The 18743-nt window shown below is 34.7% G+C and overlaps 1 protein-coding gene and 1 long non-coding RNA gene across 10 annotated transcripts in view; one reads left to right on the top strand and one right to left on the bottom strand.

Moving 5' to 3' along the window:
* ERC2 (ELKS/RAB6-interacting/CAST family member 2) overlaps window positions 1-18743 on the top strand; it is a 443741-nt gene that overhangs the window by 163097 nt on the left and 261901 nt on the right. For 2 of the 9 annotated variants that reach the window (XR_003536990.1, XM_027700915.1), the window contains exons 9-14: window positions 1981-2121; window positions 2673-2813; window positions 6216-6251; window positions 11220-11249; window positions 12121-12314; window positions 17361-17372. Coding sequence is in view for 1 of the 9 variants with exons in the window: in XM_027700915.1 (XP_027556716.1) it covers window positions 1981-2121; window positions 2673-2813; window positions 6216-6251; window positions 11220-11249; window positions 12121-12314; window positions 17361-17372 (554 nt within the window). In the remaining 8 variants the exon portion in view is untranslated. The remainder of the gene's footprint in view (window positions 1-1980; window positions 2122-2672; window positions 2814-6215; window positions 6252-11219; window positions 11250-12120; window positions 12315-17360; window positions 17373-18743) is intronic. The other 7 variants (XR_003536995.1, XR_003536992.1, XR_003536991.1 and 4 more) reach the window with 7 other exon arrangements.
* LOC113976098 lies at window positions 10482-11040 on the bottom strand. The gene is made up of 2 exons (XR_003536998.1): window positions 10948-11040; window positions 10482-10726 (listed from the first exon to the last, which is right to left on the bottom strand). It is a non-coding gene; the product is annotated as an uncharacterized LOC113976098 (long non-coding RNA).

Below are 18743 nucleotides of genomic sequence, written 5' to 3'. Positions count from 1 at the left end.
TCAATTCAATAGTTTTTGGAATTTTAATTTAAAAATAATGAATAAGATAGTTCTAGAGCATCATGGGAAGCTCTTTTAAAATAGAAATAAAATTTATTTATACCACTTTAGTTAACCACAATCCACTGAAATCTAATTGAATTGCTTTTCTTGGTTTCTTTTGGAAAAAAACAAATTAAGATCATATGATATGAAGGAATTATGAAGCTTTTTTAAAGTCAAAAGCTCAAATATTTGAGCATTTATGTTTTTCCTGCATTGTTCTTGAAAATATACAGATTGAGATTTTAGCTCTGAATTAGAAAATATGTCCCCTTATTCTTCCTGAAAATAGATTTTTCCCAAGTATTTGTCTCTGATTTTCTTTTTCTTTTGCAGTTAGTGATTAGGTATCTTGGTAACACTTAATGAGAAATTAATGTAGACATCATAAAACAACATCAAATTTTCCTGAAATGGACTCCTTTTAATCTTTGTATTTTTGTGACAGTATTGCTGGTATAATTTATCCTCTTATTAGCAATCAGAAACAAATCACCTTCAGTCACATTTGAGTATATTTTAGGACTAAATTGCAAAACTTATTCATTCAATTATTTACTTTTAGCTTCAGAGCCTCTCCTAAGCACTGAAAATTCTTAAAAACAATAAAGGTTACACTGCAATTTAAAAAAGAAGTTTGAAAATCAGACTATGCAGAAGTGCTATCAGCTTCCTTGATGTTATAACAAGAAACTTTTGAAAGAATATCTCAGCTCTTGGACTGGCCCAAAGCAGCTCAAGAGGTTGCTTTCATGAAGCTGATATTTATAAAGTTGGTCCTACTGTAGCAGCACACAGCAGATAAGCAGTGGAGTATGTCTGATAATAGAGCTATATGCTGGGGCAATTCAGTTCCTGCTTCTATGATAAAGTGCAAATAGATTAGACCTGTGAGGTCCCAGATTAGTGCATGAGGAAAGCTCGCCAATGCAAATAAGACTGAAACAAGAACACATTGTTGGGATTTCTGCTAGTTAGCTGTTAATCAAGTAAAACATGGTATATTAGGGCCTTTTAACACGTTTTTGACATTTAGCCTTATGCAGCTGACAGATAAATTAGTCTTCTTTTGTGATTGACTGAGGAAAAAAAAAAGTTATACTGTTCATTAAAAAGATTAAATAGTGTTATGTTTAATTCATTGTAGATGAAAAAATCGTTTGGGTAAATAAATCTTCAAGAAGCAATTGCTGTAGAACTAAGTCTGCATATAACTAGGTGGAATCTGAATGGTTATTAAACTATTCAACTTAGTGGTGGCTGGCATTTTAATGTTAATATTCAAGAGATTAAGGTTTTTTTATTATTTGTTGTTGGGAATAAACTTGAAGTTATTTAGTGTTCCACAGAACCATAGAAAGGTTTGGGTTGGAAGGGACCTTAAAGATCATCTAGTTCCAAACCCCTTCCCTTGGGCAGGGCCACCTTCCACTAGACAGGGTTGCTACAGACCTCAGATCATCTTCATGGCCCTCTTCAGGGCTCTCTCCAGCATGTCCATGTCCTTATGTTGAGGGCCCCAGAGCTGGATGCAGTTCTTCTCTGAGTGGAGTCTCACCAGAGCAAGACAGATGTGCAGAATCCCCTCCCTTGACCTGCTGCCCAGGCTGCTTTTGATGCAGCCCAGGACACGGTTGGAAAATGCATTACTGAATTGAATATCTTTCTGTATCTATCACAAAACTAAACATATGCACATCAGTGTAGATCTTCAATGGAGTTTCTGTAGTGTGTTACACTTATCAAGTATTTAAAACCTTGGACTTACGATTTTGAAATCCAGAGAAATCTGGCATTGACTTCAATACCATTAACTCAATCATCCTCTGCTTTTGAAGGTTGTTTTTTCTAAGTGCTACATAATGCAAAGAAATTTTATTCTGTCTTTTCTTTAAATGATTCCCAACTTTTCTGTTTTGCAATTCTTTCCCTTGTTAGGAAAGAATAATAGAGCGTCTGAAGGAGCAAAGGGATCGAGATGACAGAGAAAGACTTGAAGAAATTGAATCTTATAAAAAAGAAAACAAAGACCTGAAGGAGAAAGTTAATGCTTTACAAGCTGAACTGACAGAAAAAGAGGTCAGTCTTTTCATAAAATCTCTGCTCTTCTATCTGTGTCATTATGATGAAAGAAAGGGCATTAGGATTACTCTTGAATCATTTCAAGTTCTGAAATTCTACCACTTCAGTGGTCAGCTTCTGAACTGCTGTTTTCTTAAGCGTTCTTCACAGTCCTCATTTGTACATAAAGGATTGCTTCAGGTTTTACATAGTTGTGTGTCACTGTCTCTACTTTGTCCTTTACCTCGGCCTCCATTGGGCTCAAATATTCCATTGCTGCTCCTGTTTCTGTTTGTCAGTTAGAGCAATAAATTTCAAAGTGTTTGTACCTCCAGACCAGAACAGCAGCTTGTCTGTATAATGAATGTTTCTGTGTTTCCCTGCATTCTATCCCTTGTGGTTCCAGTTGGTTGTGTTCACAAAATGGTGTCTTTTGCTATCAATGCTTATCTTCGCGTCAACTTTTTGGGGAAGGGGAGGGGGAACAGGATCCAAGTGATTGCTAAGTTGGCAATAAGTTAGTGTCCTGGTGACTAGGAATTAACTTTTTACTCTTGGTCGTTTTCCAGTCTAGTTTAATCGATCTCAAAGAACATGCATCTTCATTGGCATCAGCAGGGCTGAAAAGAGACTCCAAACTTAAGTCTTTAGAAATAGCCATAGAACAAAAGAAAGAAGAGTGTAGTAAGTTGGAAGCACAGTTGAAAAAGGTAAGTTCCATCTTAAAACAAACAATCAGCAGAACAAAAATCAGCATCGCATACCTTCATTTTGAAATTACGATCTTATTTACTCTTTTGGAGTAAATCTAAAATCTACCCATCTTATGCTGTTTGCTGATGCTTGCATCAAATACTACTTTTTCTCACGAGGTTTGTACCAAAGCCACTAGTGAGCCTCAGAAATTGTCCTGAATGCCTCTGTGAGGGAATTCTGAGACTCTGCAGCACATAGATGAACTGGGAGCAGGACATTGGAGGGAATGTAGAAGGGCAGAAAGAAATTATCAAACCGGCAATTTGTGTGCGTGTGAATTTATACCACTTTTAGAAGTGAACTGAAATGTTTGTGGTATGGAAAAAATTAAAGGCTTGTCCAAGAAATGCTGTACTTCCTAGTCCAAAAAGTTCAGCTTCCAAAATGGAAACTCTAGCTAGGTTTTATTTTGATGTCTTTTTGGCTTTCTTGGTGAACACATGTGTGATAATTAAGCAAAATAATGCAAAGTCTATCTCAGCTGGCAATTCAGTATTTCTATTCAGCAAGTAGTGGAAGCAAGCATTTAAAGGAAAACATGCAAGTCCTGCATTTTAATACATGGTTTTATTTAAATTGCTGTGTTAACCTAGTTTTTGCTTAAATGATTTTCAGTTTGTTGATACCATTGTTTCTTTGACCTTTCTCTGTGTTGTTTGGTAATGTCTGCTCTCATTGTTCGAACACCAATCTCATTACATATTTGATGGGTTTAGGCATTACATTTGCCTTCTGCAATTCATGACTAAGTGTATGTCAAATGTTATTTTTTTTTAATATTGATATAATGTTTCATTTTCTAGAAAATAATATTTGTTCTGTGAATGTTACCACTGTTAGGATAATATTCTGATGCTCTTTTTACCCAGGTTGTTTAATCACTGCTCAGTGATTAAACATTGTTTCAATAGCTTGACCTGTGAAGAAGGTACTGCAAAGTATAAAGGATACCAGAGTGCAAACCTTATACTTCTACTATTTTTTAATTCAGAATGAATATGTGCAATTAGGTGCCTGCATTAGATGTTTAGTTGTGGAGAGGAAGGGAAGCTTTTTCAATAAACATATACAAGTGGCCTATACAAATGAAAACACAACTATTTTAAATGTCTGAGAGCTTAAAAGTGCTACTGATGTCAGAATTAAAATATCCGAAGAAAAGGTTTCTCTGGAAGTCAGTTCGGTTTTGTTTGTTAGAAAATAAGTTTGTTTGCTTTACACTTCACTACAAAATATACTTAATTACAATCTGAAATATCTTATTTTCTTAATTTAAAGAAAAATGGTTAAAAGAGCCCTGAAAGCACAGATCACTTAAAAAAACCTCATCGAAATCCTCCTGAAGGACTTGAAATCCTAAGTCAATCTTTTATGACTGTACATATAAACACATCATACAGTCATGGAAAAATAAGCCCTTATAAAAGTCAGAGAGTGTCTGGGACGTCTTTCGTATAAAAAGGGAGTATGTTCCCTGTGAATAAATACAAAGGATTATTAAATGAAATTTGAAAACATAATAGTTTTATTATATCATAAATACAGCATAAAGCCCCAATGGAAATTCACTCAACATTTGTAGGAGACCAGGTATTTCCACAATAAAATGGAGTTACAACCTTCTTTCTGGGCATGTTTAATTGAACAGAAACAGTGGCTGTTAATGATAGTAGACTCCAAACAGTAATTTTCAATTCACATTTTCTCTAATGAAATACTTTATGTTCAAACCTGTAAATATCCTGTGTTAAAAGTAATTGGTCCCCAGAAAACCACCTTCCCCATGTTTTTGCTCCTTAGGAAACTAACTGAAACAGAAATCAGGGTTACTCTTGCACATGTCTGAGTTAGAGTAGGAGGGGACATCAACATAGCTGGGAGTAAATTAACCTGTGTGTCCCATAAGTGTGCTTGGGTAGGAACATTAACCACTACAGGAGCTGGAAGGACCAGGCACATTTTATATCTCTCCTTAAAAGTGACTCCAAGGGACTGTCTCGTTGAAAAAAGTTGAATGTAGTTTGCACATTACTCCTCTCTAAAAATATCATAGAGAAGGTACTTTCCATTATGGGACTGCAAAATAATTATAGTTCAGTGTTGATTTATATGTCTTAACAGGTTATACTAATAAATATAAGGATAGTATTCTGTGCACACTTGCTAGGAGTTAGTTTTCCATGAGCACTGATGGTAGAAGTGCTAGGTCTGAAAGAAAACATGTGCAAGAGGCAAGTCCAAACTAAATCTGTAAATAAAAAACCAACTTTTAGAGTTTCTCTTCCCTGATTTCCCCTGCTTTCTGCTCTTTGGAGACAAAAATATTCATTTATTGATAATAAAGATGGTTTTGATTGGGTCTGATCTAATCCAAATATTTTTCAGTGTTGCATAACTGGATTGTTTGCATTTCAGCTAGAGAAAATATGCTGATTCTAAACCCACTGGTTTACACAGTAAGCATATTTCAAAAATAATAAATAAGATATTTGTAAAATGTAATTCTTCCTGTGACTGTGCTACATTTTGGTATACAAATCAATGTTTAAAATTATAGACATGCTTATTAAACTTTTTGTGACAAAGATTGTGGATTGAAATTCATATAATTAAAAAAGAAAATCATAAATACCAGAGAATGGTCAATGCTTTTTCCCCTAAATTCTGCAGATTTTTGTTGACTTACTTTGTATTGCTACTAGTGAAAGAACAGCAGGAATTACCTAATAGGTAGTGAAGTGTTTTATATATATGTGTATATATAATCTTTATTATCCACTCTAGAATTTCCTCCTTTTGTTGTTTTTCATTATCTTAAATTTACTTGCTTACTGACATATTTGCAGTTGCCTAAAGTACTTTTTGCCAAGCTGTAGTGTTTGAAAGTCATTCTGCATAGAAAATTCAGTCTTGTGTTAAACAAAAGGAAAGTAATAAATTTAATGATACAATTTAATTAATCTTTTATTATTACCGTCTTTGAAGCTTTGGTGATAAATTGCAGCCTCAGCCAAAAGCACTTCTCGTGATTCATTGCTTGAGACCAGCACTTAATGTATCATCAAAAGTGGACACCTTTCTTTATTTCATGGGTTATTTAACTTGAGAAAGGGAAAGTAACACAAACCTTAAATTTCTTACTCCAGCTATTCTTTTTTAGGAGCCAAAGTCAACATTTATGTTTCCCCAGTGCCTCTCACTTTCACCAAGGAATGTTTAGAATCTTAAATTTCTACTTTTTTTTATGACAAGTTCTTCTGTGCAAATGCACTGGTTTTGTTGAGCTAATGCTGTTTTCCTGGATCTTTCCTTCTTTTCCTGTCTGTGCTTCACTCCCTACCAACTTTGCAATGTAGCAAGCTGAACAGTTGTTCAATCAGATGTACAATCCAGTAAGTTCTTTTTTAAAATGCCCGCTGTAACATATGAAAGCATGAGGATCCATCCCCTTCCTGTGTTGTGCTCTTCCTCTGTGGAGCTTTGCAGAACACTTCTGATGCTCACTCTGCTGTATTCATTGTATCCAGATAAATGAACTTTGTGGACTTTAAGGCCATTTTAAGAATATGGAGTGCCTTAAATAGGTACATGCTGTGTTTCTAAAAAAGCAAACACTCTAGCCTTTAGGTCCTCAACTTCTCCATTAGGAAAAGCATGCAGATTTTATTTATTTTGGTTTTGATTTTTGCTTTGCTTTTTAATTCCTCTTTCTGCAGTACTTTATTTGATCCTTCAAACTTAAAAAACTCCTAATTTGTTCAGTTTTATCTTCAGTGACTGAGTTGATTAGGTTAATAACAGCATCTAGGAAATGACTGGTAGTATTTCCAAAAGTCCATATGACTAAAATAGATCAACTCTACTCATGAAAGACTGTATATATTCAGCATATATATATTAGGAACATGGAAACTTGAAGCAAAGAAAACGCTGAAATATAAAATGATGAATGCAATGGGCAGTTTTTGCAAAAGCACAGTATTGTTTTGGCTTGTTTAGCATAAATATTCTTGCCAGTGTGTGCTTTAATTGCATAATATCTCTCATTCTGACTTGACTGTGCTCCTTTTCAATTTGAGGAAGAGCAGCAACAAACATTCTCTCTGCAAAGAACAGTTTCCATTTTTTTGGCAGAGACTGCTACATTTAATGTGCTCTGAGCATCACAGGGCAGAAAAAATGATGTCACTGTAATAGCAATTTACAGGCTATAGTTTACATAGTAATCATAGTCAGAATTACTATGTAATTGGGATAGTATATATAGAGGAACTGGGTTTGTAGCTGAAGTAACTGTGCATTAGAGAAGGCATTGCCATCACTGAAGTCAATGGGAGTCTTGCTATTAGTGTCAGTGGATCAGGACTCTGCCTTTGGACTCTGTCATGGATAGATTTTGTAGCTTCTAACCGTGTAATGGATATGTCATGACTTACATATGGGGAAAGAGAGTCCCACAGAATGTGCTGTATTTACTTTTAAAGTTATTGGTTAACTGGTTTTAGAATTCAGTCATAAATTGTAGCATAAGAAGCATCAAACCTGGTATTGTCACCTCTCCCCTCCAGCACACTGCTGGTGACAGAGTTTGTCCCTTGGAATGATAAACCCCTTTTTCTCTGTATCATCTTGGTTCACCTTTGTGGTGGTTATGTTTCTATTCATATCATTTGCACTCCTACTGTGCTTGTCTTTTCTAGATTTTAGCTTGATTTTCATAAATGTTTGCCAGTCATTATCTTGGTATTAGTGACTGAGATAGAATTTGTATAGAATTTGTTTGTTCCCTCCTGGTCTGTTTGTCTACAGTATTCCAACGTCAGTCCTTTTCTTAATTTTTTTTCCACTGCCTTTATGTGCTTAATTTTCCAAAGGACAGCCTCTTGGCACTTCCAAAATAACGGATGCTAGATCCTTTTCCTTTGGCACCAGGCAGTAATCGTAGTATATTCACAAGATGATTTTGTTAAATAAACGTTTCTTGCTCACCCTCTTTATTCTCCTACTTATATATATATATATATATATGTATGTATAAATCTACTTTTAACAGTGTAAGTAGCAATGATCCTCTTCTCACCCCAAACCAACTAAGGCCTTGAAATGAAATCATGATTTGATTGAAGTGAATGGCAGCATTTTCTTTGTGTTCCACAAGGCCAAGATTTCACCTTTGTTTTTGAGATGGCATGATAGCAGTTACTTGATACCTTTTTTTTTGCACTCAAAATCATTCATACTTTATTTAACAGAATGTTTTATTGACCTTTTTTTTTTTTGCTTGAGAATCACAGTTTTAAAAAACTCAGATGTCAATGTAATCTGAAAATACTGAAGTTTTCATGCACATTTGTTTACATGTGTCAGAGAAATAGCAGCCAATCACTGAGTAGACTTTTAGCCCATGCAGTAATGTGGCATTTTTTGGTGGTTGAATGTGATTTTTGTGCTGTGTCACACAGGTATCAACTCCAAGACTTTAGTTTTTTGCTGAATCTAATGTTTCTTAAATATAGCAATGGCTGGAAGTGTTTTATTCTTATATACATTTGTGTACCAAGGAGGAGATAATACTAAAGGGGTGTAAATCCTGCATACTCTATAGCAAATGATTTCCAGTTTGTTCACCTGTAAGATGGGAATAGAAGTGGACGTTTCGTCATGTTTTGAAAGGTGAACTTTTTGAAATACCTAATGAAATTTTGTGCAAAATTGATTATAAGAAATTACATTATTGCCTTTGGACTGTAATGAAAATATAATACTGTACTTTAGAGTTCAGGTGAACCTTTTTCTGAACTACTAAAGACTAAATTTTCCTAAATCCTCCACCAGAGCAATGTCAGATTAAAATTCAGAGTACTTGCAGAATCCTCTTTAAATTACCTACAATAATCCCTGAAGTTAAATAAAGTCCCCATAAATTTTGAGACAAAAAAATTAAAGTGACAGCAATCTATTTTTTTATTTGTTTATTACTTAAAGTAATAAAATTTGAAGGATCTTACAAAGTAATTTCTTGCATGTAAATTCTGCTGTTCATTTTTTTAAAAATCAAGTATTTGGTTAATTTCTGTGTATGTTTGTGTCTGAAGCTTTAAAAATTAAACATTATATCTATCCATCCATTTCTGTTATGCAGAACAATGCATGTATGACTGTACCATAAGATTTTAATAGACTAAATAATTCATGTTGCATGTCTGTGCCACTCTATTATGGTGTTTCTGTAGGAAATTTGTGGTTTACATAAGGAAATGTTACTTTACTTCTGAAGTATTTGTAGCATTTATTAAGCAAATATCAGAACAGATACATAATTATTGTAAAAAATTGTGAAATCCTAATGGTAGAGTACTATGCTATTTTTATTGAATTGTAAAAATAACATACAACAATACAGTCACAAGATTGACAGAAAAGACACAAACAAGTGGGCTAGTTTGCAAGTAACCTGGTCTGCACGCACAGGAATTATCATTTGCAGATACAGATTTAGAAAGCTCAAAGGAACACATGGACCAGTCACTCTTACGCATACAAGCCCAGTAAAAACAGAAAATGTATTCTTTCCAAGAAAACAGAGAACTTAGGGAGAAAAAGTGGGACAGAAATGAAAAAAAGAAAAAGGTATGGAAGAGAGGACAGCAGTAATAGGCAGAGACTTTCTGATTCATGTAATAATCTTGTAGCTTTTGGCTACACATCCCACAAATATGGGATGGCAGGAGTACCACAGAAAACATAAGAATTGAAAACACTTTTGCAACTTAATGTTGATTTCCTTACCATACCATTGAGCAAAGATTAAAGGGCTAAACTCAGGAATAAAAGTGTATCTATTATTTCAAGTGATGATTTACTTATCAGCAGTGCAGTAGGTAATTTGGTCAGCACATTTCTGAGCTGCTGTGTGACAGGAATCTTCTGTGGTGGTAGAACATTTGACACCTTTGCATTGGTGACACTTTTGTGTTCTTGCCCAATTATGTATTTTCCTCATAGAAAAAAAAAGGCTTCTCTCTTCTCCATTGCTTCTTGCCCTGGGTTAAGACAAGGGTAGAGTGTATGGGGAAAAGGTTTGGGCTGAAGGTGAGAGTTCCTTTATGCTAAAGTGAAGACTGGTTAGAGGAAGGAAGGTGAGTAATTTTCCTCTTTATGAAATGATGGAAGCAAGGCTGGTAAATCGGTTAATTATAGGCTAAAATAGAGGGAAGGGAAAGAAAGGTGGCAGGGAGGAATATGAAAGAGTGATAGCCAGTAGAGGGGAACTGTGAAATTCTGGATTTACCCTTAGGAAAGCAGGAGAAATCTGAACAGTAGGGAACAACATGCTTTTTACACAAGTTTCTTAGTATCTTAACAGTGGGAGTTGGGTTGTATTTTTTTTTTCTAGAGTGAATTTACCTTTGTCAACCTATAGAATTATTTTTATTTTTATTCCTTGGAAAATAACAGTGATAAAACAATGTGTAATATAATAGCACTGATGGATAATTGAAGTGCTTTGCAGCTGGAAATTGGTGCAATCTCTCAAATAATTGGCCCCGAGTCTGAGTATTACAGTGACTTCAAAAATTACAAAGTTAGTTGAAAGTAAGTTTCTTGATACAATTAACAGCTAGTATAAAATAAATCCAATTTTATTGTTAAAGCAGGAAGATTATGAGGCTGAAAAGGAATCTGTTCCTAGCATCTCACCTGAACTGTTAAATCAAGATACTCCTTGAATGTCACCTTTAAAACAGCTCTGTGTTAGAAAAGTCCTGCATTCAGGACTGGAGCATGTATTATTATCCAAAACAGAGAATTTGAAGAGTAAGACCAGTAGATTTAGTGGCTCCTCATGTCATTCCCTTGGCTTCTCCTGGAAATGAAATATTCCTCTGAATAAAAATCTCAAGCGGGATAAATAAAACTTCAAATCTACTATCTTTTTCTTATTATCCTCATGCTTAAATGATATGTTACATGCAGCCCCCCTAAGTTTCTTCCCTAGTAATTTCAATTTATTTGTTGTATTTATGGTAAACTCAGACTTGTTTTTTATTTATACAGAAAATTTTATCCATTGCAAAGAATACGAACCTTCTAATATCTGTAGTTTATATTAATTCTTTCCTAAACATGCATGTTTCATTTTGATCTGCATTTCTTTCATTGCTTGCTTGCATTGTCTATTCCCTGAAATTAAGAAGAATAAGTAAGTCCACGTCTTCTCTGCATAATAAGATAGTTGGAGGACCTTCAGTTTCTAAATATCACGAATTTCTGTAAAAATCCTGTTTGTTATCTGAATTTTCTATGTTTAATGTGCACTGCCTTAAACTACTTGTTTTTTCCTTGCCTGCTCTTTCAAGATGCCAATTAGGAATAATGGGAAGCAAGGGGTAGGCTAAGCATTGCAGTGCATTGTTGTTTCCATCTGTCTGTGATTATTCCAGCCAACAGTTGAAAGCACTTGGTGCCAGATCCTGCTCCCATTGAAGTTAATTGGTTTTTTGCCATGAGGTTTGGTGGGAGCTGGACTGGGCTCTGCACTCTGGTTGTGTTCATTGCGTTCTCTCTTGTCTGTGACACCGCCACCCATCCATGCATGTGTTTGCCAGGTTTGTGCTGTTTTCACCGATGGGCTTGTTCCTCTGATGTTTCAGGTTAAGTATTAATGATGAGACAAAAAGGATTATTGGGTAAAATGTCTGCTGAAAGCAGCTTTTTTAGTTTATCAGTTTGCCTTTTAAAAACAGCACTGCATAAAAACAATTTCTTTCTTTTAAATTCTTTGTATCAAACTGCATTTGAGACATCTGGCGATACAGATATATACAATATGTATATATGTATCTGTTTTTGTGTATATATACATGGACAAATTGTGCATGTATATATATGGGGAAAGAGAATATGATTTTTTAAGAAGTTGCCTATGTATTTAAAACACTTTAAGAGCTTACTGTGAATTGAATGAATTACAAGGTGATTTTTTAATTTGAAAAAAAACACCCTTAAAATATGGTCGCTTTAATATGTAAAAAAATCCCCCTTAATAAATCCCCTCCCCCTTCAGGATGATAGAATTTGACTATGAAGATACTTTAATTTCTTTTTATAATGCTTCTGTAGAAAAGAGTGTCATCGGACAGAAATACCCATAATCCTTTTTAATGAAAACTTGAACTCCAAGACTGAAGAAGTAAAGCTCTTAAAGCTATTGAAATTATTGTCATCCTTATTTTTTTTTTTTGAAATATTATTCTGAAGGCTCATGAGGCTGAAGAGGAGGCACGGATGAACCCAGAATTTGCAGACAGAATCAAACAGCTTGACAAAGAGGCATCGTACTATAGAGAAGAATGTGGCAAAGCTCAGGCTGAGGTTGACAGACTTCTAGAAATACTCAAGGAAGTAGAGAATGAGAAGAATGACAAAGATAAGAAAATTGCTGAGTTAGAAAGGTAATGCTTGTGTTGTCTTACACTGAGTAGCATATTTGCTTAACTGATCTTCATTTCAGAGCAGAGTCTGTTTTTTAACAGAATATTTGTTATGCCTTGTAAAATTGAATCAGAAATGAAAAAAAAAAGGCTACTTGATAACTTCATCTCCTGTCTGCTGACTGGAACAATTTAAGGTTTCCATTTTTTAATACTCTTCATAAAAGGAACACATGTAGGAAAAGTCATGTGCAATTTACAGGGACAACAACCCTCCCAGAAAACCCTGTTGGGGAGCAATCCTGTCTTTCTGGTAACTGGTGAATCAAAACTGTCCCCACACGTTTCTTCACTGTGAACATCATCACTAATTCTAAGAGGTCCTGAAAAGTATTGGTGAGTATTTCTAACCTGTCTCATGACTATTTAATAATAGCTGTAACTATTTCTCCATGTTCCTGTAGTCTTTGCCTGCTTCAAAAGAATATTTTCTGATGTCAACCAGGCAGTAATTGTCTTATTTCTGAGAAAGTTGTACAGTCTGTCCTTAATGGAGACAGGTGGGTTTTGGGATAAGTTGTCTCACACCCTTTGTAATTAAATAATTCTTGGAGCCTTCTCCCATGTGGTTTGCTGCTATTTATTTATGAGCCTCTGATTTCTTCGTTCCTTTCCTCTACTTAGCCACTCTTATTCAAATGAAAGAAGGATTTTTTTCCAAATGATTTATATAATTGTTTTATTGTGATAAAGCCAGAAGAAAAGTGTTTCATGGTTTCAAAAGAGAAGTATAACTGATCTCATTGTTGTGATGATTGCTATAGTTCCAGTTAAGACAAAGGACTGCTCTGTCCCAATAAGAAGTATTACCAGGAAAGAGGGGAAGATCTGTGGGAAATGTTAGTTACCTTGGAGGGTGGAAAACAGCCAGCTTGGAAAGAGAGAGGTGTAGAACACCTTTTACTGACAGTGACTTATAAACCTTCACAGTTATCTGCTGCCAAAACTTATTTTTCTCTGCAGACATTTGGCAAAGTTTAGTAATGGTTAATTGTCATGAAAATGGAGACTTCAAATTTGAAGTGAAAAAAGATTTGTACTCAAATTAGAACTGACTGTTTACATGAGGACAGCTTCAATTTGCAGTTGCCTCTCTCACCACATCAGAAAGCATTTAGAATACTCTAGTTTTTGCACATATTTTAATGTATTTTTAAAGAAATAGTAACTGATCTCCTTGCACTATAAAACCCACTGAATTAATTGTGTGACACCCGACTCAATAGTAGGTATGTTAAACTTTTTTTCAAGATAATTTAAAAATATTTATTAAGTAACAATCATGTGTTGAATTGTTGAACATTAAAGTGCCAATTAAAAGATGATCATGATGAAGTGCTGAAGCTTGTGATCTTAAATTTTTTGTAAATATTAATTTGATTTGAATATTTTATGGAAAAAGATAAATAATTGATAGAGACTTATTTGAATTAAATTGAGAATTGATTAAAAAGCAATGACTACAAAGAAGCAAGGAAGCAAAAGATCCAGAGATATTGCTATGGCATTGTCAGCATACAACCTGTTCTTATTGCCTGAGAACCCTGTAATGGATTATGCAATGGACAGAACTTTCTATTTTTGTATTCCTTTGGGTTTTTTAAAAAATTCTATGTACTCTTACCAGTGAAATTTTGGGACACCAGTTTCTAGTCTGTTGCTGTTTATCAGGGTGTTGATCCTGAAATAACTTTTCAGAAAATAATGTGGTACTGCTGAGTGGACACAGACTTTTTGAAGAGGATGCACTGTAGTTACAATGTGATGAAGTAGTTAAACCTTGCTATGAACCTTTAAGTGCTTCTGTAATGCTTCCAGTATGATATCTGTGCAATGACCAGCTAAGGAGAGGAGTAGTGTGTTGGAATTTTGGGACTTATCACGCTCTCAGATTTCTTTTTGAATTCTCTTATCTTTAGTGCAGTTTCTCAGTTGATTTTACTTATGAGCAGCTTTCAAGATTAATTCCAAATTCCTATACACATAGTGTATATAAGGTAATTATTGTAAACTAGAAAAGAAAAAAGGATTAATGTAAAAATTATCTATTGTTGATTTCAATGACAAAAGTTACTGCCATTACTTGCTAATGGAGTCTTAAGGCTACTTTCCAACATGCCTAACCAGGGGTCTTAAACTTGTTGATTGGTTGACTGAGGCTGGCAATCTGCTGACAATATGAAAGTGTAATAGGGAAATATTTTTTGCAAGTGGGTATCAAACCTCTCTTACTAATCAGGTTCACTTTAGGTTTCTCTACAGTTCAATTTATTTTCTCTCTCTCCTTATTTTGTAAAACCATTGCCAAAAGATCTGTATTTAACTGTGGCACCTGTTGGTGTCCCCAGAGAATGAACTTTGATGTTCAAATTCCCCTTTCTAGGGGTTTAGGTGGAGCGTAAATTGCTTTAACATTTTGTGAAGAGCTGCTACTTTTTTCTTCTTGTAATAACTGTTTGATTGGCTCATTATTGAAGGGAAGAAATGGAGCCAAAGCTCAGTTTACCCAGTTTATGGGTATAAAACATTGCAAAAATGACTGCAACTTTAACAAATTCGAAGATGTTCTTTCCTTCTTGTCCCACTAGAAATATCTGCTTTGAGATATGGTCAGTTAAATTTATAAGGGTTTGCTATTTGGCAGATGAACATTATTAATAATTATGGAGCAGCCTTCATATGAATGGTAATTCTTTTGGTTTTAATGTGATTTTCTTGGCTCAGAAACTGTCACACTCCTCAGTTGCATCACTGCAGATTTGTATTATTGCTCATATATAAAAACACATTGGTCTGTTTCTTAAATTACTCTCTCTCTAGTAATTTTGTATTTTTCAGTTTCTTATTATTCCATGGGACAACCAGTTCCTTCCTCTATACTCAAGCTGTTTGATAACTTTTATTACATTTTTCATGATTTATCTGTTTATAATTAAAAAAGGTTAAAATTAAATGCAAGATATTGCATTCAGTGTGTAATGTACTTCTGTTAAACTTAGCTTGATGTTTTTCTTTGGTTTTCTTGGTGAAGAAACGTGGTGTGGGTTTTTTTTTTTGTTTTAATGATGCAAATGAAACTGGATATGATAGTGATCAGCTTAAATTTTAATGCAAAGGACCTAGCCAAGGAGAGGGAGCTGCAGCTGAAACTGAACTGTCAGGGTTGAAGGAGTATGTTGTTTAAAGCTTTTATTAATGGTGTTAGAATGGGAAGTATATTTGTGAAATATGATAGGGAGTTTGAATTGTGAAATTAAGCGAAATACAATAGCATAAAATGCATGTTGGTGAAGTTGGGACCAGTAAGACTGCCTGCTGTAAACTAAGGATAATCCTTGGTACAGTTTAGGAAGAGAAAGATTGGGTGAATTTGCTTATGGCTATGTCATTATGAGCCATCTAAATAATGAAGCAGACATCCAAATTAATGAGGAGTGAATCCTGATATGTCAGAATAAGTGTCTTCAGTAGGGATAGGAAGGTATTAATGTCATCAGGTGCTAGCAAGGCTCCATGTGGAACACTGGTGTGTACTTCCCATCAGTCGTATTCAGGGAAGTGGAGTTAAAACTGGAAACTGGTGCAGAGAGGGCTGGTAAGAGAATGAAAGGAATGGAGTGCTCATGTCACAGGAGGGGTGTAAACAACAGTGGATTATTTCTCTGGAAAAACAAAGGCTCAGAAGGGAAGTTTGTTCTCTATAAATATATGAAAGGATAAGCACTGCAGTGAAAGAGTGCGATTTCAGTAAAAGGGCACTGGCACATAATACAGTATAAATTACCCATTAGTAAATTTAGACTGAAAAGAGAAATAAAGTGATGACGACATGGTGTAGCTTGAAAAATCTTGGATCTGCTTTTCTCCAGTGGTGTTAGATAGTGGTCATTTGCTTGATTGAATGTAGCTTCTCAGCAAAGACTGCAATAATATGAAAACCCATTAAAAAAGATTGTACAAGCTATGAGACAAAACCTGTTTGTTTTTAAACAAGAAGTTTGTTTATTTATTATCTACTTCTCATATGCAGTGGTCAGTTTTGGGTTAATAACATTATAGACATGCATTTAAGCTCTTGGGGTGTTCAGACTACAATTAATTAATTTTGAATTGATTTGGGTTTGAATTGCGATGAAGATAAGTCCACACAGCACTGACAATTCATAGCATAAATGACAAAACACCAACATATGGAATGATTTCCTTTTTTAAAAAAGGACTTTTAGGGCTTTAAAAGGTGTTCCTAAGTGCACAAAAAGCTGTTCATTAGTGACAGATCTAAGGACTAGTCTAGCTGGGTGGGGATTTTTTCATCTTACTTATTTGAAAGGGCATGTTAGGTATTTTTTAACAAATAAGTTATCAAGCATCAGAATATTTTCAGTGCTGAAGTATTAATCTGATTCTTCATACTGAATTAAAAATTTGCTGTCAGCATTAGGAGGGGCTGCATTTCTGGGGCCGTGGGGTCAAATCTCTGTCTTTGATTATTTGGTACAGTGCTTCGTGAACTTCTAAATGGTATCTTTGAACAAGCTGCCAAATTGTTCAGCTGCTTTGGCTTCCACGGGAAGGTTTGATGAATGAGGGTCACTAAGCCTATGTTAGTTCAAATAAAAGACTTTTTGGTATATGATGAGACATTTGTGTTGCTGCAAATGCTATCAATATTCACCCAATTTATTTTTTCTGTTTGGTGTATGCATGCCTTTGGATGGTTATAAATATGGATGGCTTTCCACCATTCACAAATGACAAGATGCTATTTTACTTTAAAATTTCTGTTCTCTTCAGTGCACAGCAAGGATATAGCTCTTCAGAAATTTTATTTTACTTCTTGCTTTTCCTTCCCTTTCCTTTTCTTTTTTTTTTTTAATTATCTGCTAATATAACATCTGCTTGTTATATTTTTAAAGAACTAATGTGTTCCTCCCTTTATTCTCTTTTGCTGTCTTCCTCCCTATCTGTTTTTCTCCAAACTGCTGCTTTCATCCCTACTCCAACCAGCTTGACTTCCAGGTCAGTATTTTCTGCTCTCCTACTTAATGCTCCTTCCACAATGAAGGTTTTCATTGATGCTTCATTTATTTGGCCATTTTGATTTCAGAGAAATAACTTCTGTTTGTATTATGTTGTCTTTATTCTGCTTGTCCCTTCTGTGAAGTTTTTGGTCATTCCATTTCTAGATCAGAAACTTTACAGTAAGTGAATGCTTTTCTCAAAAGTCTGTAAGAAAAAAATGTTAATTAACAACATATTCATATGTTGTTTTGTATGAAGATTTTTTTCTTCCAGTTTTGCTTCTATTATCTTTGTTTTGGGAGCTCAACACTGGGAATAACGTTTTTGGTAGATAACCAACCCAGTAGGAAATGTATTGACCAGTAACAGAGAGATTTTATACCTCAGATCAGAGACTTATTCTTAATACTTTGACATCACCCCTTTTACTGTTATTGGAAAGGAGAAGTTGCAGTGGTTGTGAAGGTTTTAGCTGTTTGTGCTGGCCAGATTCTGGTGTCTGTATGTGTATGTTTTATATACTGTGTTTGGATACAGCCTCATCTAGTCAGACTCCTGTTTCTCTTTCTTCCAGGTTTTAGATTAGTTTAGCTGGTGTTTGTGCTTACACACTGTTTGCGTAAACATTTCAAGTGTTACTAGTGGCCTGTGGTGCTTGTTGAAAGTAAAAATTGATCTAGTTGACATTTTTTTCTCTTAGTAGGCCTTGATATTAATTTTCTTTCTCATGCTTATGAATGGGTGTAAATTTTAAGATAGCAAAGTCTTAAAACATGTACTTGGTATTTTAGAAACTAGTAACTGTATATTGTTTGGATGATGGAGTCATCATTATCAAAGTTAAAGGAGGGTATATGCTGCAAAAACTTTGCAGATGTATTTCAGCTTCCTAAGGGTTGCATTTGCCAATATGGTTCCAGGTTGCCATGCTGCACATTTGACTTGAATCATGACAGATGTCCAACCTGCCTTTATGATACATTCAGTTAGGAAGTTTTCATATTTTTTCTCTCAATGTATACTATTAGCACAGTGTTTTCTATTCATATAGAAGCAGAGCTTGCAAGAACTTGGGAGAGTTTTGGTTTCTTAGTCTCAAAACTAAGCACAGTTCACATTTCATGGTTCAGAAAGGTCAGAAGTTTCTGACATGGATGTCTTTGAACTGTATGGAAAAGGTGGTTCATTATGAAAAGACTGACAAGACAAGACTTTTTTCCCTGGTGTGCTTTGATACACATCACAATTGAAAGTTACTTTCCAGCTGAAAAAATTTGTTTTGGAAATTTGAGGCTTATCGACTGAAGTAATGAATTGGATGAACACCTTTTTTTTTATTGTCTGTCTACTACAAGCACATTTTGATGT

The sequence above is a fragment of the Neopelma chrysocephalum genome, unplaced genomic scaffold, assembly GCF_003984885.1.
Source record: "Neopelma chrysocephalum unplaced genomic scaffold, ASM398488v2 Primary Assembly neopelma1_147, whole genome shotgun sequence".
Taxonomy (NCBI): domain Eukaryota; kingdom Metazoa; phylum Chordata; class Aves; order Passeriformes; family Pipridae; genus Neopelma; species Neopelma chrysocephalum.
Note: the sequence above shows the minus strand (reverse complement) of the source record. Positions and strands in the feature narration are given on the sequence as shown.